The sequence below is a fragment of the Scyliorhinus torazame genome, chromosome 2, assembly GCF_047496885.1.
Source record: "Scyliorhinus torazame isolate Kashiwa2021f chromosome 2, sScyTor2.1, whole genome shotgun sequence".
NCBI classification, from domain to species: Eukaryota; Metazoa; Chordata; class Chondrichthyes; order Carcharhiniformes; family Scyliorhinidae; genus Scyliorhinus; species Scyliorhinus torazame.
In genome coordinates this window covers 195851107-195873759 of record NC_092708.1, presented here as the reverse complement: position 1 = coordinate 195873759, position 22653 = coordinate 195851107, and the positions used below count along the sequence as shown (strand labels likewise).

Here is a 22653-nt window from a genome sequence, read left to right as displayed (position 1 = left end):
CTGTCTCACTGCAGACTGTCACATTCTCACCTCCTGTCTCACTGCACACTGTCACATTCTCACCTCCTGTCTAACTGCACACTGTCACATTCTCTCCTCCCGTCTCACTGCACACTGTCACATTCTCATCGCGTGTCTCACCGCACACTGTCACATTCTCACCTCCTGCCTCACTGCACACTGTCACATTCTCACCTCCTGTCTCACAGCACTCTGTCACATTCTCACCTCCTGTCTCACTGCACACTGTCACATTCTCACCTCCTGTCTCACTGCAAACTGTCACATTCTCACCTGTCTCACTGCACACTGTCACATTCTCACCTCCTGTCTCACTGCACACTGTCACATTCTCACCTCCTGTCTCACTGCACACTGTCACATTCTCATCACCTGTCTCACTGCACACTGTCACATTCGCATCGCCTGTCTCACTGCACACTGTCACATTCTCACCTCCTGTCTCACTGCACTCTGTCACATTCTCACATCCTGTCTCACTGCACACTGTCACATTCTCACCTCCTGTTTCACTGCACACTGTCACATTCTCACCTCCTGTCTCACTGCACACTGTCACATTCTCACCTCCTGTCTCACTGCACACTGTCACATTCTCACCTCCTGTCTCACTGCACACTGTCACATTCTCACCTCCTGTCTCACTGCACACTGTCACATTCTCACCTCCTGTCTCACTGCACACTCTCACATTCTCACCTCCTGTCTCACTGCACACTGTCACATTCTCACCTCCTGTCTCACTGCACACTGTCACATTATCATCGCCTGTCTCACTGCACACTGTCACATTCTCACCTCCTGTCTCACTGCACACTGTCACATTCTCACCTCCTGTCTCACTGCACACTGTCACATTCTCACCTCCTGTATCACTGCACACTGTCACATTCTCACCTCCTGTCTCACTGCACACTGTCACATTCTCACCTCCTGTCTCACTGCACACTGTCACATTCTCACCTCCTGTCTCACTGCACACTGTCACATTCTCACCTCCTGTCTCACTGCACACTGTCACATTCTCATCGCCTGTCTCACTGAACACTGTCACATTCTCATCGCCTGTCTCACTGCACACTGTCACATTCTCAACTCCTGTCTCACTCCACACTGTCACATTCTCATCACCTTTCTCACTGCGCACTGTCACATTCTCACCTCCTGTCTCACTGCACACTGTCACATTCAAATCGCCTGTCTCACTGCACACTGTCACATTCTCACCACCTGTCTCACTGAACACTGTCACATTCTCACCTGTCTCACTGCACACTGTCACATTCTCATCGCCTGTCTCACTGCACACCGTCACATTCTCACCTCCTGTCTCACAGCACACTGTCACATTCTCATCGCCTGTCTCACTGCACACGGTCACATTCTCATCGCCTGTCTCACTGCACACTGTCACATTCTCACCTGTCTCACTGCACACGGTCACATTCTCACCTCCTGTCTCACTGCACACTGTCACATTCTCATCGCCTGTCTCACAGCACACTGTCACATTCTCACCTCCTGTCTCACTGCACACTGTCACATTCTCACCTCCTGTCTCACTGCACACTGTCACATTCTCATCGCCGGTCTCACTGCACAGTGTCACATTCTCACCTCCTGTCTCACTGCACACTGTCACATTCTCATCGCCTGTCTCACTGCACACTGTCACATTCTCATCGCCTGTCTCACTGCACACTGTCACATTCTCACCTCCTGTCTCACTGCACACTGTCACATTCTCACCTCCTGTCTCACTGCACACTGTCACATTCTCATCACCTGTCTCACTGCACACTGTCACATTCTCACCTCCTGTCTCACTGCACAGTGTCACATTCTCACCTCCTGTCTCACTGCACACTGTCACATTCTCACCTCCTGTCTCACTGCACACTGTCACATTCTCACCACCTGTCTCACTGCACACGGTCACATTCGCACCTCCTGTATCACTGCACACTGTCACATTCTCACCTCCCGTCTCACTGCACACTGTCACATTCTCACCTCCTGTCTCACTGCACACTGTCACATTCTCATCGCCTGTCTCACTGCACACTGTCACATTCTCACCACCTGTCTCACTGAACACTGTCACATTCTCACCTGTCTCACTGCACACTGTCACATTCTCATCGCCTGTCTCACTGCACACCGTCACATTCTCACCTCCTGTCTCACAGCACACTGTCACATTCTCATCGCCTGTCTCACTGCACACGGTCACATTCTCATCGCCTGTCTCACTGCACACTGTCACATTCTCACCTGTCTCACTGCACACGGTCACATTCTCACCTCCTGTCTCACTGCACACTGTCACATTCTCATCGCCTGTCTCACAGCACACTGTCACATTCTCACCTCCTGTCTCACTGCACACTGTCACATTCTCACCTCCTGTCTCACTGCACACTGTCACATTCTCATCGCCGGTCTCACTGCACAGTGTCACATTCTCACCTCCTGTCTCACTGCACACTGTCACATTCTCATCGCCTGTCTCACTGCACACTGTCACATTCTCATCGCCTGTCTCACTGCACACTGTCACATTCTCACCTCCTGTCTCACTGCACACTGTCACATTCTCACCTCCTGTCTCACTGCACACTGTCACATTCTCATCACCTGTCTCACTGCACACTGTCACATTCTCACCTCCTGTCTCACTGCACACTGTCACATTCTCACCTCCTGTCTCACTGCACACTGTCACATTCTCACCTCCTGTCTCACTGCACACTGTCACATTCTCACCACCTGTCTCACTGCACACGGTCACATTCGCACCTCCTGTATCACTGCACACTGTCACATTCTCACCTCCCGTCTCACTGCACACTGTCACATTCTCACCTCCTGTCTCACTGCACACTGTCACATTCTCATCGCCTGTCTCACTGCACACTGTCACATTCTCACCTCCTGTCTCACTGCACACTGTCACATTCTCATCACCTGTCTCACTGCACACTGTCACATTCGCATCGCCTGTCTCACTGCACAATGTCACATTCTCACCTCCTGTCTCACTGCACTCTGTCACATTCTCACATCCTGTCTCACTGCACACTGTCACATTCTCACCTCCTGTATCACTGCACACTGTCACATTCTCACCTCCTGTCTCACTGCACACTGTCACATTCTCACCTCCTGTCTCACTGCACACTGTCACATTCTCACCTCCTGTCTCACTGCACACTGTCACATTCTCACCTCCTGTCTCACTGCACACTGTCACATTCTCACCTCCTGTCTCACTGCACACTCTCACATTCTCACCTCTTGTCTCACTGCACACTGTCACATTCTCACCTCCTGTCTCACTGCACACTGTCACATTCTCATCGCCTGTCTCACTGCACACTGTCACATTCTCACCTTCTGTCTCACTGCCCACTGTCACATTCTCACCTCCTGTCTCACTGCACACTGTCACATTCTCACCTCCTGTATCACTGCACACTGTCACATTCTCACCTCCTGTCTCACTGCACACTGTCACATTCTCACCTCGTGTCTCACTGCACACTGTCACATTCTCACCTCCTGTCTCACTGCACACTGTCACATTCTCACCTCCTGTCTCACTGCACACTGTCACATTCTCATCGCCTGTCTCACTGAACACTGTCACATTCTCTGTGCCTGTCTCACTGCACACTGTCACATTCTCACCTCCTGTCTCACTCCACACTGTCACATTCTCATCACCTATCTCACTGCACACTGTCACATTCTCACCTCCTGTCTCACTGCACACTGTCACATTCAAATCGCCTGCCTCACTGCACACTGTCACATTCTCACCACCTGTCTCACTGCACACTGTCACATTCTCACCTGTCTCACTGCACACTGTCACATTCTCATCGCCTGTCTCACAGCACACTGTCACATTCTCACCTCCTGTCTCACTGCACACTGTCACATTCTCACCTCCTGTCTCACTGCACACTGTCACACTCTCACCTCCTGTCTCACTGCACACTATCACATTCTCACCTCCTGTCTCACTGCACACTGTCACCTTCTCACCTCCTGTCTCACTGCACACTGTCACATTCTCACCTCCTGTCTCACTGCACACTGTCACATTCTCACCTCCTGTCTCACTGCACACTGTCACATTCTCTCCTCCCGTCTCACTGCACACTGTCACATTCTCACCTCCTGTCTCACTGCACACTGTCACATTCTCACCTCCTGTCTCACTGCACACTGTCACATTCTCACCTCCTGTCTCACTGCACACTGTCACATTCTCACCTCCTGTCTCACTGCACACTGTCACATTCTCATCGCCTGTCTCACTGCACACTGTCACATTCTCACCTCCTGTCTCACTGCACACTGTCACATTCTCACCTCCTGTCTCACTGCACACTGTCACATTCTCACCTCCTGTCTCACTGCACACTGCCACATTCTCACCTGTCTCACTGCACACTGTCACATTCTCACCTCCTTTCTCACTGCACACTGTCACATTCTAACCTCCTGTCTCACTGCACAGTGTCACATTCTCATCGCCTGTCTCACTGCACACTGTCACATTCTCACCTGTCTCACTGCACACTGTCACATTCTCATCGCCTGTCTCACTGCACACTGTCACATTCTCACCTCCTGTCTCACTGCACACTGTCACATTCTCATCGCCTGTCTCACTGCACACTGTCACATTCTCATCGCCTGTCTCACTGCACACTGTCACATTCTCACCTGTCTCACTGCACACGGTCACATTCTCACCTCCTGTCTCACTGCACACTGTCACATTCTCATCGCCTGTCTCACTGCACACTGTCACATTCTCACCTCCTGTCTCACTGCACACTGTCACATTCTCATCGCCTGTCTCACTGCACACTGTCACATTCTCACCTCCTGCCTCACTGCACACTGTCACATTCTCACCACCTGTCTCACTGCACACGGTCACATTCGCACCTCCTGTATCACTGCACACTGTCACATTCTCACCTCCCTTCTCACTGCACACTGTCACATTCTCACCTCCTGTCTCACTGCACACTGTCACATTCTCACCTCCTGTCTCACTGCACACTGTCACATTCTCATCACCTGTCTCACTGCACACTGTCACATTCTCACCTCCTGTCTCACTGCACACTGTCACATTCTCACCTCCTGTCTCACTGCACACTGTCACATTCTCACCTCCTGTCTCACTGCACACTGTCACATTCTCACCTCCTGTCTCACTGCACACTGTCACATTCTCACCTCCTGTCTCACTGCACACTGTCACATTCTCACCTCCTGTCTCACTGCACACTGTCACATTCTCATCGCCTGTCTCACTGCACACTGTCACATTCTCACCTCCTGTCTCACTGCACACTGTCACATTCTCACCTCCTGTATCACTGCACACTGTCACATTCTCACCTCCTGTCTCACTGCACACTGTCACATTCTCACCCCCTGTCTCACTGCACAATGTCACATTCTCACCTGTCTCACTGCAGACTGTCACATTCTCACCTCCTGTCTCACTGCACACTGTCACATTCTCACCTCCTGTCTAACTGCACACTGTCACATTCTCTCCTCCCGTCTCACTGCACACTGTCACATTCTCATCGCGTGTCTCACCGCACACTGTCACATTCTCACCTCCTGCCTCACTGCACACTGTCACATTCTCACCTCCTGTCTCACAGCACTCTGTCACATTCTCACCTCCTGTCTCACTGCACACTGTCACATTCTCACCTCCTGTCTCACTGCAAACTGTCACATTCTCACCTGTCTCACTGCACACTGTCACATTCTCACCTCCTGTCTCACTGCACACTGTCACATTCTCACCTCCTGTCTCACTGCACACTGTCACATTCTCATCACCTGTCTCACTGCACACTGTCACGTTCGCATCGCCTGTCTCACTGCACACTGTCACATTCTCACCTCCTGTCTCACTGCACTCTGTCACATTCTCACATCCTGTCTCACTGCACACTGTCACATTCTCACCTCCTGTTTCACTGCACACTGTCACATTCTCACCTCCTGTCTCACTGCACACTGTCACATTCTCACCTCCTGTCTCACTGCACACTGTCACATTCTCACCTCCTGTCTCACTGCACACTGTCACATTCTCACCTCCTGTCTCACTGCACACTGTCACATTCTCATCTCCTGTCTCACTGCACACTCTCACATTCTCACCTCCTGTCTCACTGCACACTGTCACATTCTCACCTCCTGTCTCACTGCACACTGTCACATTATCATCGCCTGTCTCACTGCACACTGTCACATTCTCACCTCCTGTCTCACTGCACACTGTCACATTCTCACCTCCTGTCTCACTGCACACTGTCACATTCTCACCTCCTGTATCACTGCACACTGTCACATTCTCACCTCCTGTCTCACTGCACACTGTCACATTCTCACCTCCTGTCTCACTGCACACTGTCACATTCTCACCTCCTGTCTCACTGCACACTGTCACATTCTCACCTCCTGTCTCACTGCACACTGTCACATTCTCATCGCCTGTCTCACTGAACACTGTCACATTCTCATCGCCTGTCTCACTGCACACTGTCACATTCTCAACTCCTGTCTCACTCCACACTGTCACATTCTCATCACCTTTCTCACTGCGCACTGTCACATTCTCACCTCCTGTCTCACTGCACACTGTCACATTCAAATCGCCTGTCTCACTGCACACTGTCACATTCTCACCACCTGTCTCACTGAACACTGTCACATTCTCACCTGTCTCACTGCACACTGTCACATTCTCATCGCCTGTCTCACTGCACACCGTCACATTCTCACCTCCTGTCTCACAGCACACTGTCACATTCTCATCGCCTGTCTCACTGCACACGGTCACATTCTCATCGCCTGTCTCACTGCACACTGTCACATTCTCACCTGTCTCACTGCACACGGTCACATTCTCACCTCCTGTCTCACTGCACACTGTCACATTCTCATCGCCTGTCTCACAGCACACTGTCACATTCTCACCTCCTGTCTCACTGCACACTGTCACATTCTCACCTCCTGTCTCACTGCACACTGTCACATTCTCATCGCCGGTCTCACTGCACAGTGTCACATTCTCACCTCCTGTCTCACTGCACACTGTCACATTCTCATCGCCTGTCTCACTGCACACTGTCACATTCTCATCGCCTGTCTCACTGCACACTGTCACATTCTCACCTCCTGTCTCACTGCACACTGTCACATTCTCACCTCCTGTCTCACTGCACACTGTCACATTCTCATCACCTGTCTCACTGCACACTGTCACATTCTCACCTCCTGTCTCACTGCACACTGTCACATTCTCACCTCCTGTCTCACTGCACACTGTCACATTCTCACCTCCTGTCTCACTGCACACTGTCACATTCTCACCACCTGTCTCACTGCACACGGTCACATTCGCACCTCCTGTATCACTGCACACTGTCACATTCTCACCTCCCGTCTCACTGCACACTGTCACATTCTCACCTCCTGTCTCACTGCACACTGTCACATTCTCATCGCCTGTCTCACTGCACACTGTCACATTCTCACCACCTGTCTCACTGAACACTGTCACATTCTCACCTGTCTCACTGCACACTGTCACATTCTCATCGCCTGTCTCACTGCACACCGTCACATTCTCACCTCCTGTCTCACAGCACACTGTCACATTCTCATCGCCTGTCTCACTGCACACGGTCACATTCTCATCGCCTGTCTCACTGCACACTGTCACATTCTCACCTGTCTCACTGCACACGGTCACATTCTCACCTCCTGTCTCACTGCACACTGTCACATTCTCATCGCCTGTCTCACAGCACACTGTCACATTCTCACCTCCTGTCTCACTGCACACTGTCACATTCTCACCTCCTGTCTCACTGCACACTGTCACATTCTCATCGCCGGTCTCACTGCACAGTGTCACATTCTCACCTCCTGTCTCACTGCACACTGTCACATTCTCATCGCCTGTCTCACTGCACACTGTCACATTCTCATCGCCTGTCTCACTGCACACTGTCACATTCTCACCTCCTGTCTCACTGCACACTGTCACATTCTCACCTCCTGTCTCACTGCACACTGTCACATTCTCATCACCTGTCTCACTGCACACTGTCACATTCTCACCTCCTGTCTCACTGCACACTGTCACATTCTCACCTCCTGTCTCACTGCACACTGTCACATTCTCACCTCCTGTCTCACTGCACACTGTCACATTCTCACCACCTGTCTCACTGCACACGGTCACATTCGCACCTACTGTATCACTGCACACTGTCACATTCTCACCTCCCGTCTCACTGCACACTGTCACATTCTCACCTCCTGTCTCACTGCACACTGTCACATTCTCATCGCCTGTCTCACTGCACACTGTCACATTCTCACCTCCTGTCTCACTGCACACTGTCACATTCTCATCACCTGTCTCACTGCACACTGTCACATTCGCATTGCCTGTCTCACTGCACAATGTCACATTCTCACCTCCTGTCTCACTGCACTCTGTCACATTCTCACATCCTGTCTCACTGCACACTGTCACATTCTCACCTCCTGTATCACTGCACACTGTCACATTCTCACCTCCTGTCTCACTGCACACTGTCACATTCTCACCTCCTGTCTCACTGCACACTGTCACATTCTCACCTCCTGTCTCACTGCACACTGTCACATTCTCACCTCCTGTCTCACTGCACACTGTCACATTCTCACCTCCTGTCTCACTGCACACTCTCACATTCTCACCTCTTGTCTCACTGCACACTGTCACATTCTCACCTCCTGTCTCACTGCACACTGTCACATTCTCATCGCCTGTCTCACTGCACACTGTCACATTCTCACCTTCTGTCTCACTGCCCACTGTCACATTCTCACCTCCTGTCTCACTGCACACTGTCACATTCTCACCTCCTGTATCACTGCACACTGTCACATTCTCACCTCCTGTCTCACTGCACACTGTCACATTCTCACCTCGTGTCTCACTGCACACTGTCACATTCTCACCTCCTGTCTCACTGCACACTGTCACATTCTCACCTCCTGTCTCACTGCACACTGTCACATTCTCATCGCCTGTCTCACTGAACACTGTCACATTCTCTGTGCCTGTCTCACTGCACACTGTCACATTCTCACCTCCTGTCTCACTCCACACTGTCACATTCTCATCACCTATCTCACTGCACACTGTCACATTCTCACCTCCTGTCTCACTGCACACTGTCACATTCAAATCGCCTGCCTCACTGCACACTGTCACATTCTCACCACCTGTCTCACTGCACACTGTCACATTCTCACCTGTCTCACTGCACACTGTCACATTCTCATCGCCTGTCTCACAGCACACTGTCACATTCTCACCTCCTGTCTCACTGCACACTGTCACATTCTCACCTCCTGTCTCACTGCACACTGTCACACTCTCACCTCCTGTCTCACTGCACACTATCACATTCTCACCTCCTGTCTCACTGCACACTGTCACCTTCTCACCTCCTGTCTCACTGCACACTGTCACATTCTCACCTCCTGTCTCACTGCACACTGTCACATTCTCACCTCCTGTCTCACTGCACACTGTCACATTCTCTCCTCCCGTCTCACTGCACACTGTCACATTCTCACCTCCTATCTCACTGCACACTGTCACATTCTCACCTCCTGTCTCACTGCACACTGTCACATTCTCACCTCCTGTCTCACTGCACACTGTCACATTCTCACCTCCTGTCTCACTGCACACTGTCACATTCTCATCGCCTGTCTCACTGCACACTGTCACATTCTCACCTCCTGTCTCACTGCACACTGTCACATTCTCACCTCCTGTCTCACTGCACACTGTCACATTCTCACCTCCTGTCTCACTGCACACTGCCACATTCTCACCTGTCTCACTGCACACTGTCACATTCTCACCTCCTTTCTCACTGCACACTGTCACATTCTAACCTCCTGTCTCACTGCACAGTGTCACATTCTCATCGCCTGTCTCACTGCACACTGTCACATTCTCACCTGTCTCACTGCACACTGTCACATTCTCATCGCCTGTCTCACTGCACACTGTCACATTCTCACCTCCTGTCTCACTGCACACTGTCACATTCTCATCGCCTGTCTCACTGCACACTGTCACATTCTCATCGCCTGTCTCACTGCACACTGTCACATTCTCACCTGTCTCACTGCACACGGTCACATTCTCACCTCCTGTCTCACTGCACACTGTCACATTCTCATCGCCTGTCTCACTGCACACTGTCACATTCTCACCTCCTGTCTCACTGCACACTGTCACATTCTCACCTCCTGTCTCACTGCACACTGTCACATTCTCATCGCCTGTCTCACTGCACATGGTCACATTCTCACCTCCTGTCTCACTGCACACTGTCACATTCTCACCTCCTGTCTCACTACACACTGTCACATTCTCACCTCCTGTCTCACTGCACACTGTCACATTCTCATCGCCTGTCTCACTGCACACTGTCACATTCTCATCGCCTGACTCACTGCACACTGTCACATTCTCACCTCCTGTCTCACTGCACACTGTCACATTCTCACCTCCTGTCTCACTGCACACTGTCACATTCTCATCACCTGTCTCACTGCACACTGTCACATTCTCATCTCCTGTCTCACTGCACACTGTCACATTCTCACCTCCTGTCTCACTGCACACTGTCACATTCTCACCTCCTGTCTCACTGCACACTGTCACATTCTCACCATCTGTCTCACTGCACACTGTCACATTCTCACCTCCTGTCTCACTGCACACTGTCACATTCTCTCCTCCCGTCTCACTGCACACTGTCACATTCTCACCTCCTATCTCACTGCACACTGTCACATTCTCACCTCCTGTCTCACTGCACACTGTCACATTCTCACCTCCTGTCTCACTGCACACTGTCACATTCTCACCTCCTGTCTCACTGCACACTGTCACATTCTCATCGCCTGTCTCACTGCACACTGTCACATTCTCACCTCCTGTCTCACTGCACACTGTCACATTCTCACCTCCTGTCTCACTGCACACTGTCACATTCTCACCTCCTGTCTCACTGCACACTGCCACATTCTCACCTGTCTCACTGCACACTGTCACATTCTCACCTCCTTTCTCACTGCACACTGTCACATTCTAACCTCCTGTCTCACTGCACAGTGTCACATTCTCATCGCCTGTCTCACTGCACACTGTCACATTCTCACCTGTCTCACTGCACACTGTCACATTCTCATCGCCTGTCTCACTGCACACTGTCACATTCTCACCTCCTGTCTCACTGCACACTGTCACATTCTCATCGCCTGTCTCACTGCACACTGTCACATTCTCATCGCCTGTCTCACTGCACACTGTCACATTCTCACCTGTCTCACTGCACACGGTCACATTCTCACCTCCTGTCTCACTGCACACTGTCACATTCTCATCGCCTGTCTCACTGCACACTGTCACATTCTCACCTCCTGTCTCACTGCACACTGTCACATTCTCACCTCCTGTCTCACTGCACACTGTCACATTCTCATCGCCTGTCTCACTGCACATGGTCACATTCTCACCTCCTGTCTCACTGCACACTGTCACATTCTCACCTCCTGTCTCACTACACACTGTCACATTCTCACCTCCTGTCTCACTGCACACTGTCACATTCTCATCGCCTGTCTCACTGCACACTGTCACATTCTCATCGCCTGACTCACTGCACACTGTCACATTCTCACCTCCTGTCTCACTGCACACTGTCACATTCTCACCTCCTGTCTCACTGCACACTGTCACATTCTCATCACCTGTCTCACTGCACACTGTCACATTCTCATCTCCTGTCTCACTGCACACTGTCACATTCTCACCTCCTGTCTCACTGCACACTGTCACATTCTCACCTCCTGTCTCACTGCACACTGTCACATTCTCACCATCTGTCTCACTGCACACTGTCACATTCGCACCTCCTGTATCACTGCACACTGTCACATTCTCACCTCCCGTCTCACTGCACACTGTCACATTCTCACCTCCTGTCTCACTGCACACTGTCACATTCTCATCGCCTGTCTCACTGCACACTGTCACATTCTCATCGCCTGTCTCACTGCACACTGTCACATTCTCACCTCCTGTCTCACTGCACACTGACACATTCTCACCTCCTGTCTCACTGCACACTGTCTCATTATCACCTCCTGTCTCACTGCACACTGTCACATTCTCACCTCCTCTCTCACTGCACACTGTCACATTCTCACCTCCTGTCTCACTGCACACTGTCACATTCTCACCTCCTGTCTCACTGCACACTGTCACATTCTCACCTCCTGTCTCACTGCACACTGTCACATTCTCACCTCCTGTCTCACTGCACACTGTCACATTCTCATCGCCTGTCTGACTGCACACTGTCACATTCTCATCGTCTGTCTCACTGCACACTGTCACATTCTCACCTCATGTTTCACTGCACACTGTCACATTCTCACCTCCTGTCTCACTGCACACTGTCACATTCTCACCTCCTGTCTCACTACACACTGTCACATTCTCACCTCCTGTCTCACTGCACACTGTCACATTCTCACCTCCCGTCTCACTGCACACTGTCACATTCTCATCGCCTGTTTCACTGCACACTGTCACATTCTCACCTCCTGTCTCACTGCACACTGTCACATTCTCATCGCCTGTTTCACTTCACACTGTCACATTCTCACCTCCTGTCTCACTGCACACTGTCACATTCTCATCGCCTGTTTCACTGTCACATTCTCACTACCTGTCTCACTGCACACTGTCACATTCTCACTACCTGTCTGATTGCACACTGTCACATTCTCACCTTCTGTCTCACTGCACACTGTCACATTCTCATCGCCTGTCTCACTGCACACTGTCACATTCTCACCTCCTGTCTCACTGCACACTGTCACATTCTCATCGCCTGTCTCACTGCACACTGTCACATTCTCATCGCCTGTCTCACTGCACACTGTCACATTCTCACCTGTCTCACTGCACACGGTCACATTCTCACCTCCTGTCTCACTGCACACTGTCACATTCTCATCGCCTGTCTCACTGCACACTGTCACATTCTCACCTCCTGTCTCACTGCACACTGTCACATTCTCACCTCCTGTCTCACTGCACACTGTCACATTCTCACCTCCTGTCTCACTGCACACTGTCACATTCTCATCGCCTGTCTCACTGCACATGGTCACATTCTCACCTCCTGTCTCACTGCACACTGTCACATTCTCACCTCCTGTCTCACTGCACACTGTCACATTCTCACCTCCTGTCTCACTGCACACTGTCACATTCTCATCGCCTGTCTCACTGCACACTGTCACATTCTCATCGCCTGACTCACTGCACACTGTCACATTCTCACCTCCTGTCTCACTGCACACTGTCACATTCTCACCTCCTGTCTCACTGCACACTGTCACATTCTCATCACCTGTCTCACTGCACACTGTCACATTCTCACCTCCTGTCTCATTGCACACTGTCACATTCTCACCTCCTGTCTCACTGCACACTGTCACATTCTCACCTCCTGTCTCACTGCACATTGTCACATTCTCACCACCTGTCTCACTGCACACTGTCACATTCGCACCTCCTGTATCACTGCACACTGTCACATTCTCACATCCCGTCTCACTGCACACTGTCACATTCTCACCTCCTGTCTCACTGCACACTGTCACATTCTCACCTCCTGTCTCACTGCACACTGTCACATTCTCATCGCCTGTTTCACTGCACACTGTCACATTCTCACTACCTGTCTCACTGCACACTGTCACATTCTCACCTCCTGTCTCACTGCACACTGTCACATTCTCATCGCCTGTCTCACTGCACACTGTCACATTCTCACCTCCTGTCTCACTGCACACTGTCACATTCTCATCGCCTGTCTCACTGCACACTGTCACATTCTCATCGCCTGTCTCACTGCACACTGTCACATTCTCACCTGTCTCACTGCACACGGTCACATTCTCACCTCCTGTCTCACTGCACACTGTCACATACTCATCGCCTGTCTCACTGCACACTGTCACATTCTCACCTCCTGTCTCACTGCACACTGTCACATTCTCACCTCCTGTCTCACTGCACACTGTCACATTCTCACCTCCTGTCTCACTGCACACTGTCACATTCTCATCGCCTGTCTCACTGCACATGGTCACATTCTCACCTCCTGTCTCACTGCACACTGTCACATTCTAACCTCCTGTCTCACTGCACACTGTCACATTCTCATCGCCTGTCTCACTGCACACTGTCACATTCTCATCGCCTGACTCACTGCACACTGTCACATTCTCACCTCTTGTCTCACTGCACACTGTCACATTCTCACCTCCTGTCTCACTGCACACTGTCACATTCTCATCACCTGTCTCACTGCACACTGTCACATTCTCACCTCCTGTCTCACTGCACACTGTCACATTCTCACCTCCTGTCTCACTGCACACTGTCACATTCTCACCTCCTGTCTCACTGCACACTGTCACATTCTCACCACCTGTCTCACTGCACACTGTCACATTCGCACCTCCTGTATCACTGCACACTGTCACATTCTCACATCCCGTCTCACTGCACACTGTCACATTCTCACCTCCTGTCTCACTGCACACTGTCACATTCTCACCTCCTGTCTCACTGCACACTGTCACATTCTCATCGCCTGTCTCACTGCACACTGTCACATTCTCACCTCCTGTCTCACTGCACACTGTCACATTCTCATCGTCTGTCTCACTGCACACTGTCACATTCTCACCTCCTGTTTCACTGCACACTGTCACATTCTCACCTCCTGTCTCACTGCACACTGTCACATTCTCACCTCCTGTCTCACTACACACTGTCACATTCTCACCTCCTGTCTCACTGCACACTGTCACATTCTCACCTCCCGTCTCACTGCACACTATCACATTCTCATCGCCTGTTTCACTGCACACTGACACATTCTCATCTCCTGTCTCACTGCACACTGTCACATTCTCATCGCCTGTTTCACTTCACACTGTCACATTCTCACCTACTGTCTCTCTGCACACTGTCACATTCTCATCGCCTGTTTCACTGCACACTGTCACATTCTCACTACCTGTCTCACTGCACACTGTCACATTCTCACTACCTGTCTCATTGCACACTGTCACATTCTCACCTCCTGTCTCACTGCACACTGTCACATTCTCATCGCCTGTCTCACTGCACACTGTCACATTCTCACCTCCTGTCTCACTGCACACTGTCACATTCTCACCTCCTGTCTCACTGCACACTGTCACATTCTCACCTCCTGTCTCACTGCACACTGTCACATTCTCACCTCCTGTCTCACTGCACACTGTCACATTCTCACCTCCTGTCTCACTGCACACTGTCACATTCTCATCGCCTGTCTCACTGCACACTGTAACATTCTCACCTCCTGTCTCACTGCACACTGTCACATTCTCATCGCCTGTCTCACTGCACACTGTCACATTCTCACCTCCTGTCTCACTGCACACTGTCACATTCTCACCTCCTGTCTCACTGCACACTGTCACATTTTCACCTCCTGTCTCACTGCACATTGTCACATTCTCACCCCGTCTCACTGCACACTGTCACATTCTCATCGCCTGTTTCACTGCACACTGTCACATTCTCAACTCCTGTCTCACTGCACACTGTCACATTCTGATCGCCTGTCTCACTGCACACTGTCACATTCTCATCACCTGTCTCACTGCACACTGTCACATTCTCACCTCCTGTCTCACTGCACACTGTCACATTCTCACCACCTGTCTCACTGCACACTGTCACATTCTCACTACCTGAATCACTGCACACTGTCACATTCTCATCACCTGTCTGACTGCACACTGTCACATTCTCACCCCCTGTCTCACTGCACACTGTCACATTCTCATCACCTGTCTCACTGCATACTGTCACATTCTCACCCCCTGTCTCACTGCACACTGTCACATTCTCACCTCCTGTCTCACTGCACACTGTCACATTCTCACCTCCTGTCTCACTGCACACTGTCACATTCTCACTTCCTGTCTCACTGCACACTGTCACATTCTCACCTCCTGTCTCACTGCACACTGTCACATTATCACCTCCTGTCTCACTGCACACTGTCACATTCTCACCTCCTGTCTCACTACACACTGTCACATTCTCACCTCCTGTCTCACTGCACACTGTCACATTCTCATCGCCTGTCTCACTGCACACTGTCACATTCTCATCGCCTGACTCACTGCACACTGTCACATTCTCACCTCCTGTCTCACTGCACACTGTCACATTCTCACCTCCTGTCTCACTGCACACTGTCACATTCTCATCACCTGTCTCACTGCACACTGTCACATTCTCACCTCCTGTCTCACTGCACACTGTCACATTCTCACCTCCTGTCTCACTGCACACTGTCACATTCTCACCTCCTGTCTCACTGCACACTGTCACATTCTCACCACCTGTCTCACTGCACACTGTCACATTCGCACCTCCTGTATCACTGCACACTGTCACATTCTCACATCCCGTCTCACTGCACACTGTCACATTCTCACCTCCTGTCTCACTGCACACTGTCACATTCTCACATCCCGTCTCACTGCACACTGTCACATTCTCACCTCCTGTCTCACTGCACACTGTCACATTCTCACCTCCTGTCTCACTGCACACTGTCACATTCTCATCGCCTGTCTCACTGCACACTGTCACATTCTCACCTCCTGTCTCACTGCACACTGTCACATTCTCACCTCCTGTCTCACTGCACACTGTCTCATTATCACCTCCTGTCTCACTGCACACTGTCACATTCTCACCTCCTCTATCACTGCACACTGTCACATTCTCACCTCCTGTCTCACTGCACACTGTCACATTCTCACCTCCTGTCTCACTGCACACTGTCACATTCTCACCTCCTGTCTCACTGCACACTGTCACATTCTCACCTCCTGTCTCACTGCACACTGTCACATTCTCATCGCCTGTCTGACTGCACACTGTCACATTCTCATCGTCTGTCTCACTGCACACTGTCACATTCTCACCTCCTGTTTCACTGCACACTGTCACATTCTCACCTCCTGTCTCACTGCACACTGTCACATTCTCACCTCCTGTCTCACTACACACTGTCACATTCTCACCTCCTGTCTCACTGCACACTGTCACATTCTCACCTCCCGTCTCACTGCACACTATCACATTCTCATCGCCTGTTTCACTGCACACTGACACATTCTCACCTCCTGTCTCACTGCACACTGTCACATTCTCATCGCCTGTTTCACTTCACACTGTCACATTCTCACCTCCTGTCTCTCTGCACACTGTCACATTCTCATCGCCTGTTTCACTGCACACTGTCACATTCTCACTACCTGTCTCACTGCACACTGTCACATTCTCACTACCTGTCTCATTGCACACTGTCACATTCTCACCTCCTGTCTCACTGCACACTGTCACATTCTCATCGCCTGTCTCACTGCACACTGTCACATTCTCACCTCCTGTCTCACTGCACACTGTCACATTCTCACCTCCTGTCTCACTGCACACTGTCACATTCTCACCTCCTGTCTCACTGCACACTGTCACATTCTCACCTCCTGTCTCACTGCACACTGTCACATTCTCACCTCCTGTCTCACTGCACACTGTCACATTCTCACCTCCTGTCTCACTGCACACTGTCACATTCTCACCTCCTGTCTCACTGCACACTGTCACATTCTCACCTCCTGTCTCACTGCACACTGTCACATTCTCACCTCCTGTCTCACTGCACACTGTCACATTCTCATCGCCTGTCTCACTGCACACTGTAACATTCTCACCTCCTGTCTCACTGCACACTGTCACATTCTCACCTCCTGTCTCACTGCACACTGTCACATTCTCACCACCTGTCTCACTGCACACTGTCACATTCGCACCTCCTGTATCACTGCACACTGTCACATTCTCACATCCCGTCTCACTGCACACTGTCACATTCTCACCTCCTGTCTCACTGCACACTGTCACATTCTCACATCCCGTCTCACTGCACACTGTCACATTCTCACCTCCTGTCTCACTGCACACTGTCACATTCTCACCTCCTGTCTCACTGCACACTGTCACATTCTCATCGCCTGTCTCACTGCACACTGTCACATTCTCACCTCCTGTCTCACTGCACACTGTCACATTCTCACCTCCTGTCTCACTGCACACTGTCTCATTATCACCTCCTGTCTCACTGCACACTGTCACATTCTCACCTCCTCTATCACTGCACACTGTCACATTCTCACCTCCTGTCTCACTGCACACTGTCACATTCTCACCTCCTGTCTCACTGCACACTGTCACATTCTCACCTCCTGTCTCACTGCACACTGTCACATTCTCACCTCCTGTCTCACTGCACACTGTCACATTCTCATCGCCTGTCTGACTGCACACTGTCACATTCTCATCGTCTGTCTCACTGCACACTGTCACATTCTCACCTCCTGTTTCACTGCACACTGTCACATTCTCACCTCCTGTCTCACTGCACACTGTCACATTCTCACCTCCTGTCTCACTACACACTGTCACATTCTCACCTCCTGTCTCACTGCACACTGTCACATTCTCACCTCCCGTCTCACTGCACACTATCACATTCTCATCGCCTGTTTCACTGCACACTGACACATTCTCACCTCCTGTCTCACTGCACACTGTCACATTCTCATCGCCTGTTTCACTTCACACTGTCACATTCTCACCTCCTGTCTCTCTGCACACTGTCACATTCTCATCGCCTGTTTCACTGCACACTGTCACATTCTCACTACCTGTCTCACTGCACACTGTCACATTCTCACTACCTGTCTCATTGCACACTGTCACATTCTCACCTCCTGTCTCACTGCACACTGTCACATTCTCATCGCCTGTCTCACTGCACACTGTCACATTCTCACCTCCTGTCTCACTGCACACTGTCACATTCTCACCTCCTGTCTCACTGCACACTGTCACATTCTCACCTCCTGTCTCACTGCACACTGTCACATTCTCACCTCCTGTCTCACTGCACACTGTCACATTCTCACCTCCTGTCTCACTGCACACTGTCACATTCTCATCGCCTGTCTCACTGCACACTGTAACATTCTCACCTCCTGTCTCACTGCACACTGTCACATTCTCATCGCCTTTCTCACTGCACACTGTCACATTCTCATCTCCTGTCTCACTGCACACTGTCACATTCTCACCTCCTGTCTCACTGCACACTGTCACTTTTTCACCTCCTGTCTCACTGCACATTGTCACATTCTCACCCCGTCTCACTGCACACTGTCACATTCTCATCGCCTGTTTCACTGCACACTGTCACATTCTCAACTCCTGTCTCACTGCACACTGTCACATTCTCATCGCCTGTCTCACTGCACACTGTCACATTCTCACCTCCTGTCTCACTGCACACTGTCACATTCTCACCTCCTTTCTCACTGCACACTGTCACTTTCTCACCACCTGTCTCACTGCACACTGTCACATTCTCATCACCTGTCTCACTGCACACTGTCACATTCTCACCTCCTGTCTCACTGCACACTGTCACATTCTCACCACCTGTCTCACTGCACACTGTCACATTCTCACTACCTGAATCACTGCACACTGTCACATTCTCATCACCTGTCTGACTGCACACTGTCACATTCTCACCCCCTGTCTCACTGCACACTGTCACATTCTCATCACCTGTCTCACTGCATACTGTCACATTCTCACCCCCTGACTCACTGCACACTGTCACATTCTCACCTCCTGTCTCACTGCACACTGTCACATTCTCACCTCCTGTCTCACTGCACACTGTCACATTCTCACTTCCTGTCTCACTGCACACTGTCACATTCTCACCTCCTGTCTCACTGCACACTGTCACATTCTCACCTCCTGTCTCACTGCACACTGTCGCATTCTCACCTCCCGTCTCACTGCACACTGTCACATTCTCATCGCCTGTCTCACTGCACACTGTCACATTCTCATCACCTATCTCACTGCACACTGTCACATTCTCACCCCCTGTCTCACTGCACACTGTCACATTCTCACCTCCTGTCTCACTGCACACTGTCACATTCTCACCTCCTGTCTCACTGCACACTGTCACATTCTCACTTCCTGTCTCACTGCACACTGTCACATTCTCACCTCCTGTCTCACTGCACACTGTCACATTCTCACCTCCTGTCTCACTGCACACTGTCGCATTCTCACCTCCCGTCTCACTGCACACTGTCACATTCTCATCGCCTGTCTCACTGCACACTGTCACATTCTCATCACCTATCTCACTGCACACTGTCACATTCTCACCCCCTGTCTCACTGCACACTGTCACATTCTCACCTCCTGTCTCACTGCACACTGTCACATTCTCATCGCCTGTCTCACTGCACACTGTCACATTCTCACTACCTGAATCACTGCACACTGTCACATTCTCATCACCTGTCTGACTGCACACTGTCACATTCTCACCCCCTGTCTCACTGCACACTGTCACATTCTCATCACCTGTCTCACTGCATACTGTCACATTCTCACCCCCTGTCTCACTGCACACTGTCACATTCTCATCACCTGTCTCACTGCACACTGTCACATTCTCACCCCCGTCTCACTGCACACTGTCACATTCTCACCTCCTGTCTCACTGCACACTGTCACATTCTCATCGCTTGTCCCACTGCACACTGTCACATTCTCACCTCCTGTCTCACTGCACACTGTCACATTGTCATCGCCTGTCTCACTGCACACTGTCACATTCTCATCGCCTGTTTCACTGCACACTGTCACATTCTCACCTCCTGTGTCACTGCACACTGTCACATTCTCATCGCCTGTCTCACTGCACACTGTCACATTCTCACCTCCTGTCTCACTGCACACTGTCACATTCTCACCTCCTGTCTCACTGCACACTGTCACATTCTCACCTCCTGTCTCACTGCACACTGTCACATTCTCATCGCCTGTCTCACTGCACACTGTCACATTCTCATCGCCTGTTTCACTGCACACTGTCACATTCTCACCTCCTGTGTCACTGCACACTGTCACATTTACACCTATGGCTCTGTACAGTGTCTCTCTGCCTGTCAACATTCTCTCACTGTGCTCTCCTGCCTACCTGTGCACGGAATGTGTCTTCTGGCCAAAGTGCTGTGTAGACCCAGGTGCAGGAGTGCACAGAGGAGGAGGAGGGCAGGCATTGGGGCTTCTCAGTCACATCCATCAACATCAACCCTCCTTCTCGCCGTCCCGCAAGCATCCGATCATCGCCGTGGGTAAAGTGCCGAGCCGGTCCCAGAGCTGCCCCCGCTCTCCTTCATCACAGGGTGGGCAGTCGGAGCGTGTGGTCCGCTCTCAGGACGGCCGGTGCGGCTGGGCGCGGTGCTGTTTGATCGCAGGGCAGTGCAACATGCCCAGAGGACATCCCCCTGTCTGCCCCCCTCCTCAGCCCCTTTCCCACGGTGGATGATTCGAGGGCAGATATGAATGAAAGGAGAAATCCACCCCTCTTTGATGCAATTCGCTTAGATGATCTGTTTAAAAGTTGCTTAATTCTCAGGATTGCGGGAGCAGCCCCTCCACCCTCTGCAGTAACTCCAGCAGCGGGATTGCGGCTTCGAGTCAGTTTCGTGTCTCCTGCTCCTCTCTTTAAGAGGCGGACTGGAGATTCCTGCCTTTATTGGTGACGTTCGTTTGTGTGTAATCGCCTCCCAGTCAAATCAGCTCCTTGGCAGCTTTATACACACCGGGGACACCTGAGCTGCCTCTGCCACTCTTCCCAGAGATCTCCCCTCCCTCCCTCCGTCCAGAGCTCTCATCCAGTGCCAAACCTCAGACTAGGAAGAGCTGGAGGAAATCCCCTTTCGGCAGCGCGATGCCTGCGCCACCAGCAGCCTCACACTCATTTCCATCCACAGGATTCCTTTCACTCCGCACAGCCTTCAGCAACGAGAGGCGCTGTGGGCATGTGCAGGTCGGTTTAAAATGCAGTAGCAGTCGACATTTCGCTTGCAAAGATGTGCAAGGTTGGGTGGATAGGCCATGCTAAATTGTCTCTTAGTGTCCAAAGGTTAGGTGTGGGGTTCGGGGGATAAGGCGGGAAAGGGGGCAGTGCGGTGTGACAAAGTGTCATCCAGACTCGGAACGTTAGCTCCCTTCTCGCTCCACAGATGCTGTCAGACCTGCTGAGATTGTCCAGTATTTCCTGTTTTTGTTTCGGATTCCTGCATCTGCAGTAATTTGCTTTGCTCTTTCAGAGGAGAGTGCAGACTCGCTGAGCTGAGTGGCCATGCCTGGCACCGGTGGGATTCCATGAAAGTTAGGCAAATATTCAAGGCACAAGAGGGGGGGGGGGGGGGGGGTGCAGAGAGAAGTGCTGT

At 51.3% G+C, this 22653-nt stretch overlaps 1 protein-coding gene across 1 annotated transcript in view; it reads right to left on the bottom strand.

Moving 5' to 3' along the window:
* LOC140394916 (thrombospondin-type laminin G domain and EAR repeat-containing protein-like) overlaps positions 1 to 21961 on the bottom strand; it is a 254744-nt gene extending 232783 nt beyond the window's left edge. Inside the window, exon 1 of the mRNA XM_072482103.1 lies at positions 21393 to 21961. Within this exon, the coding sequence (XP_072338204.1) occupies positions 21393 to 21474 (82 nt within the window). The 5' untranslated portion in view covers positions 21475 to 21961. The remainder of the gene's footprint in view (positions 1 to 21392) is intronic.
* Between the last annotated feature and the right edge of the window lie 692 nt (positions 21962 to 22653).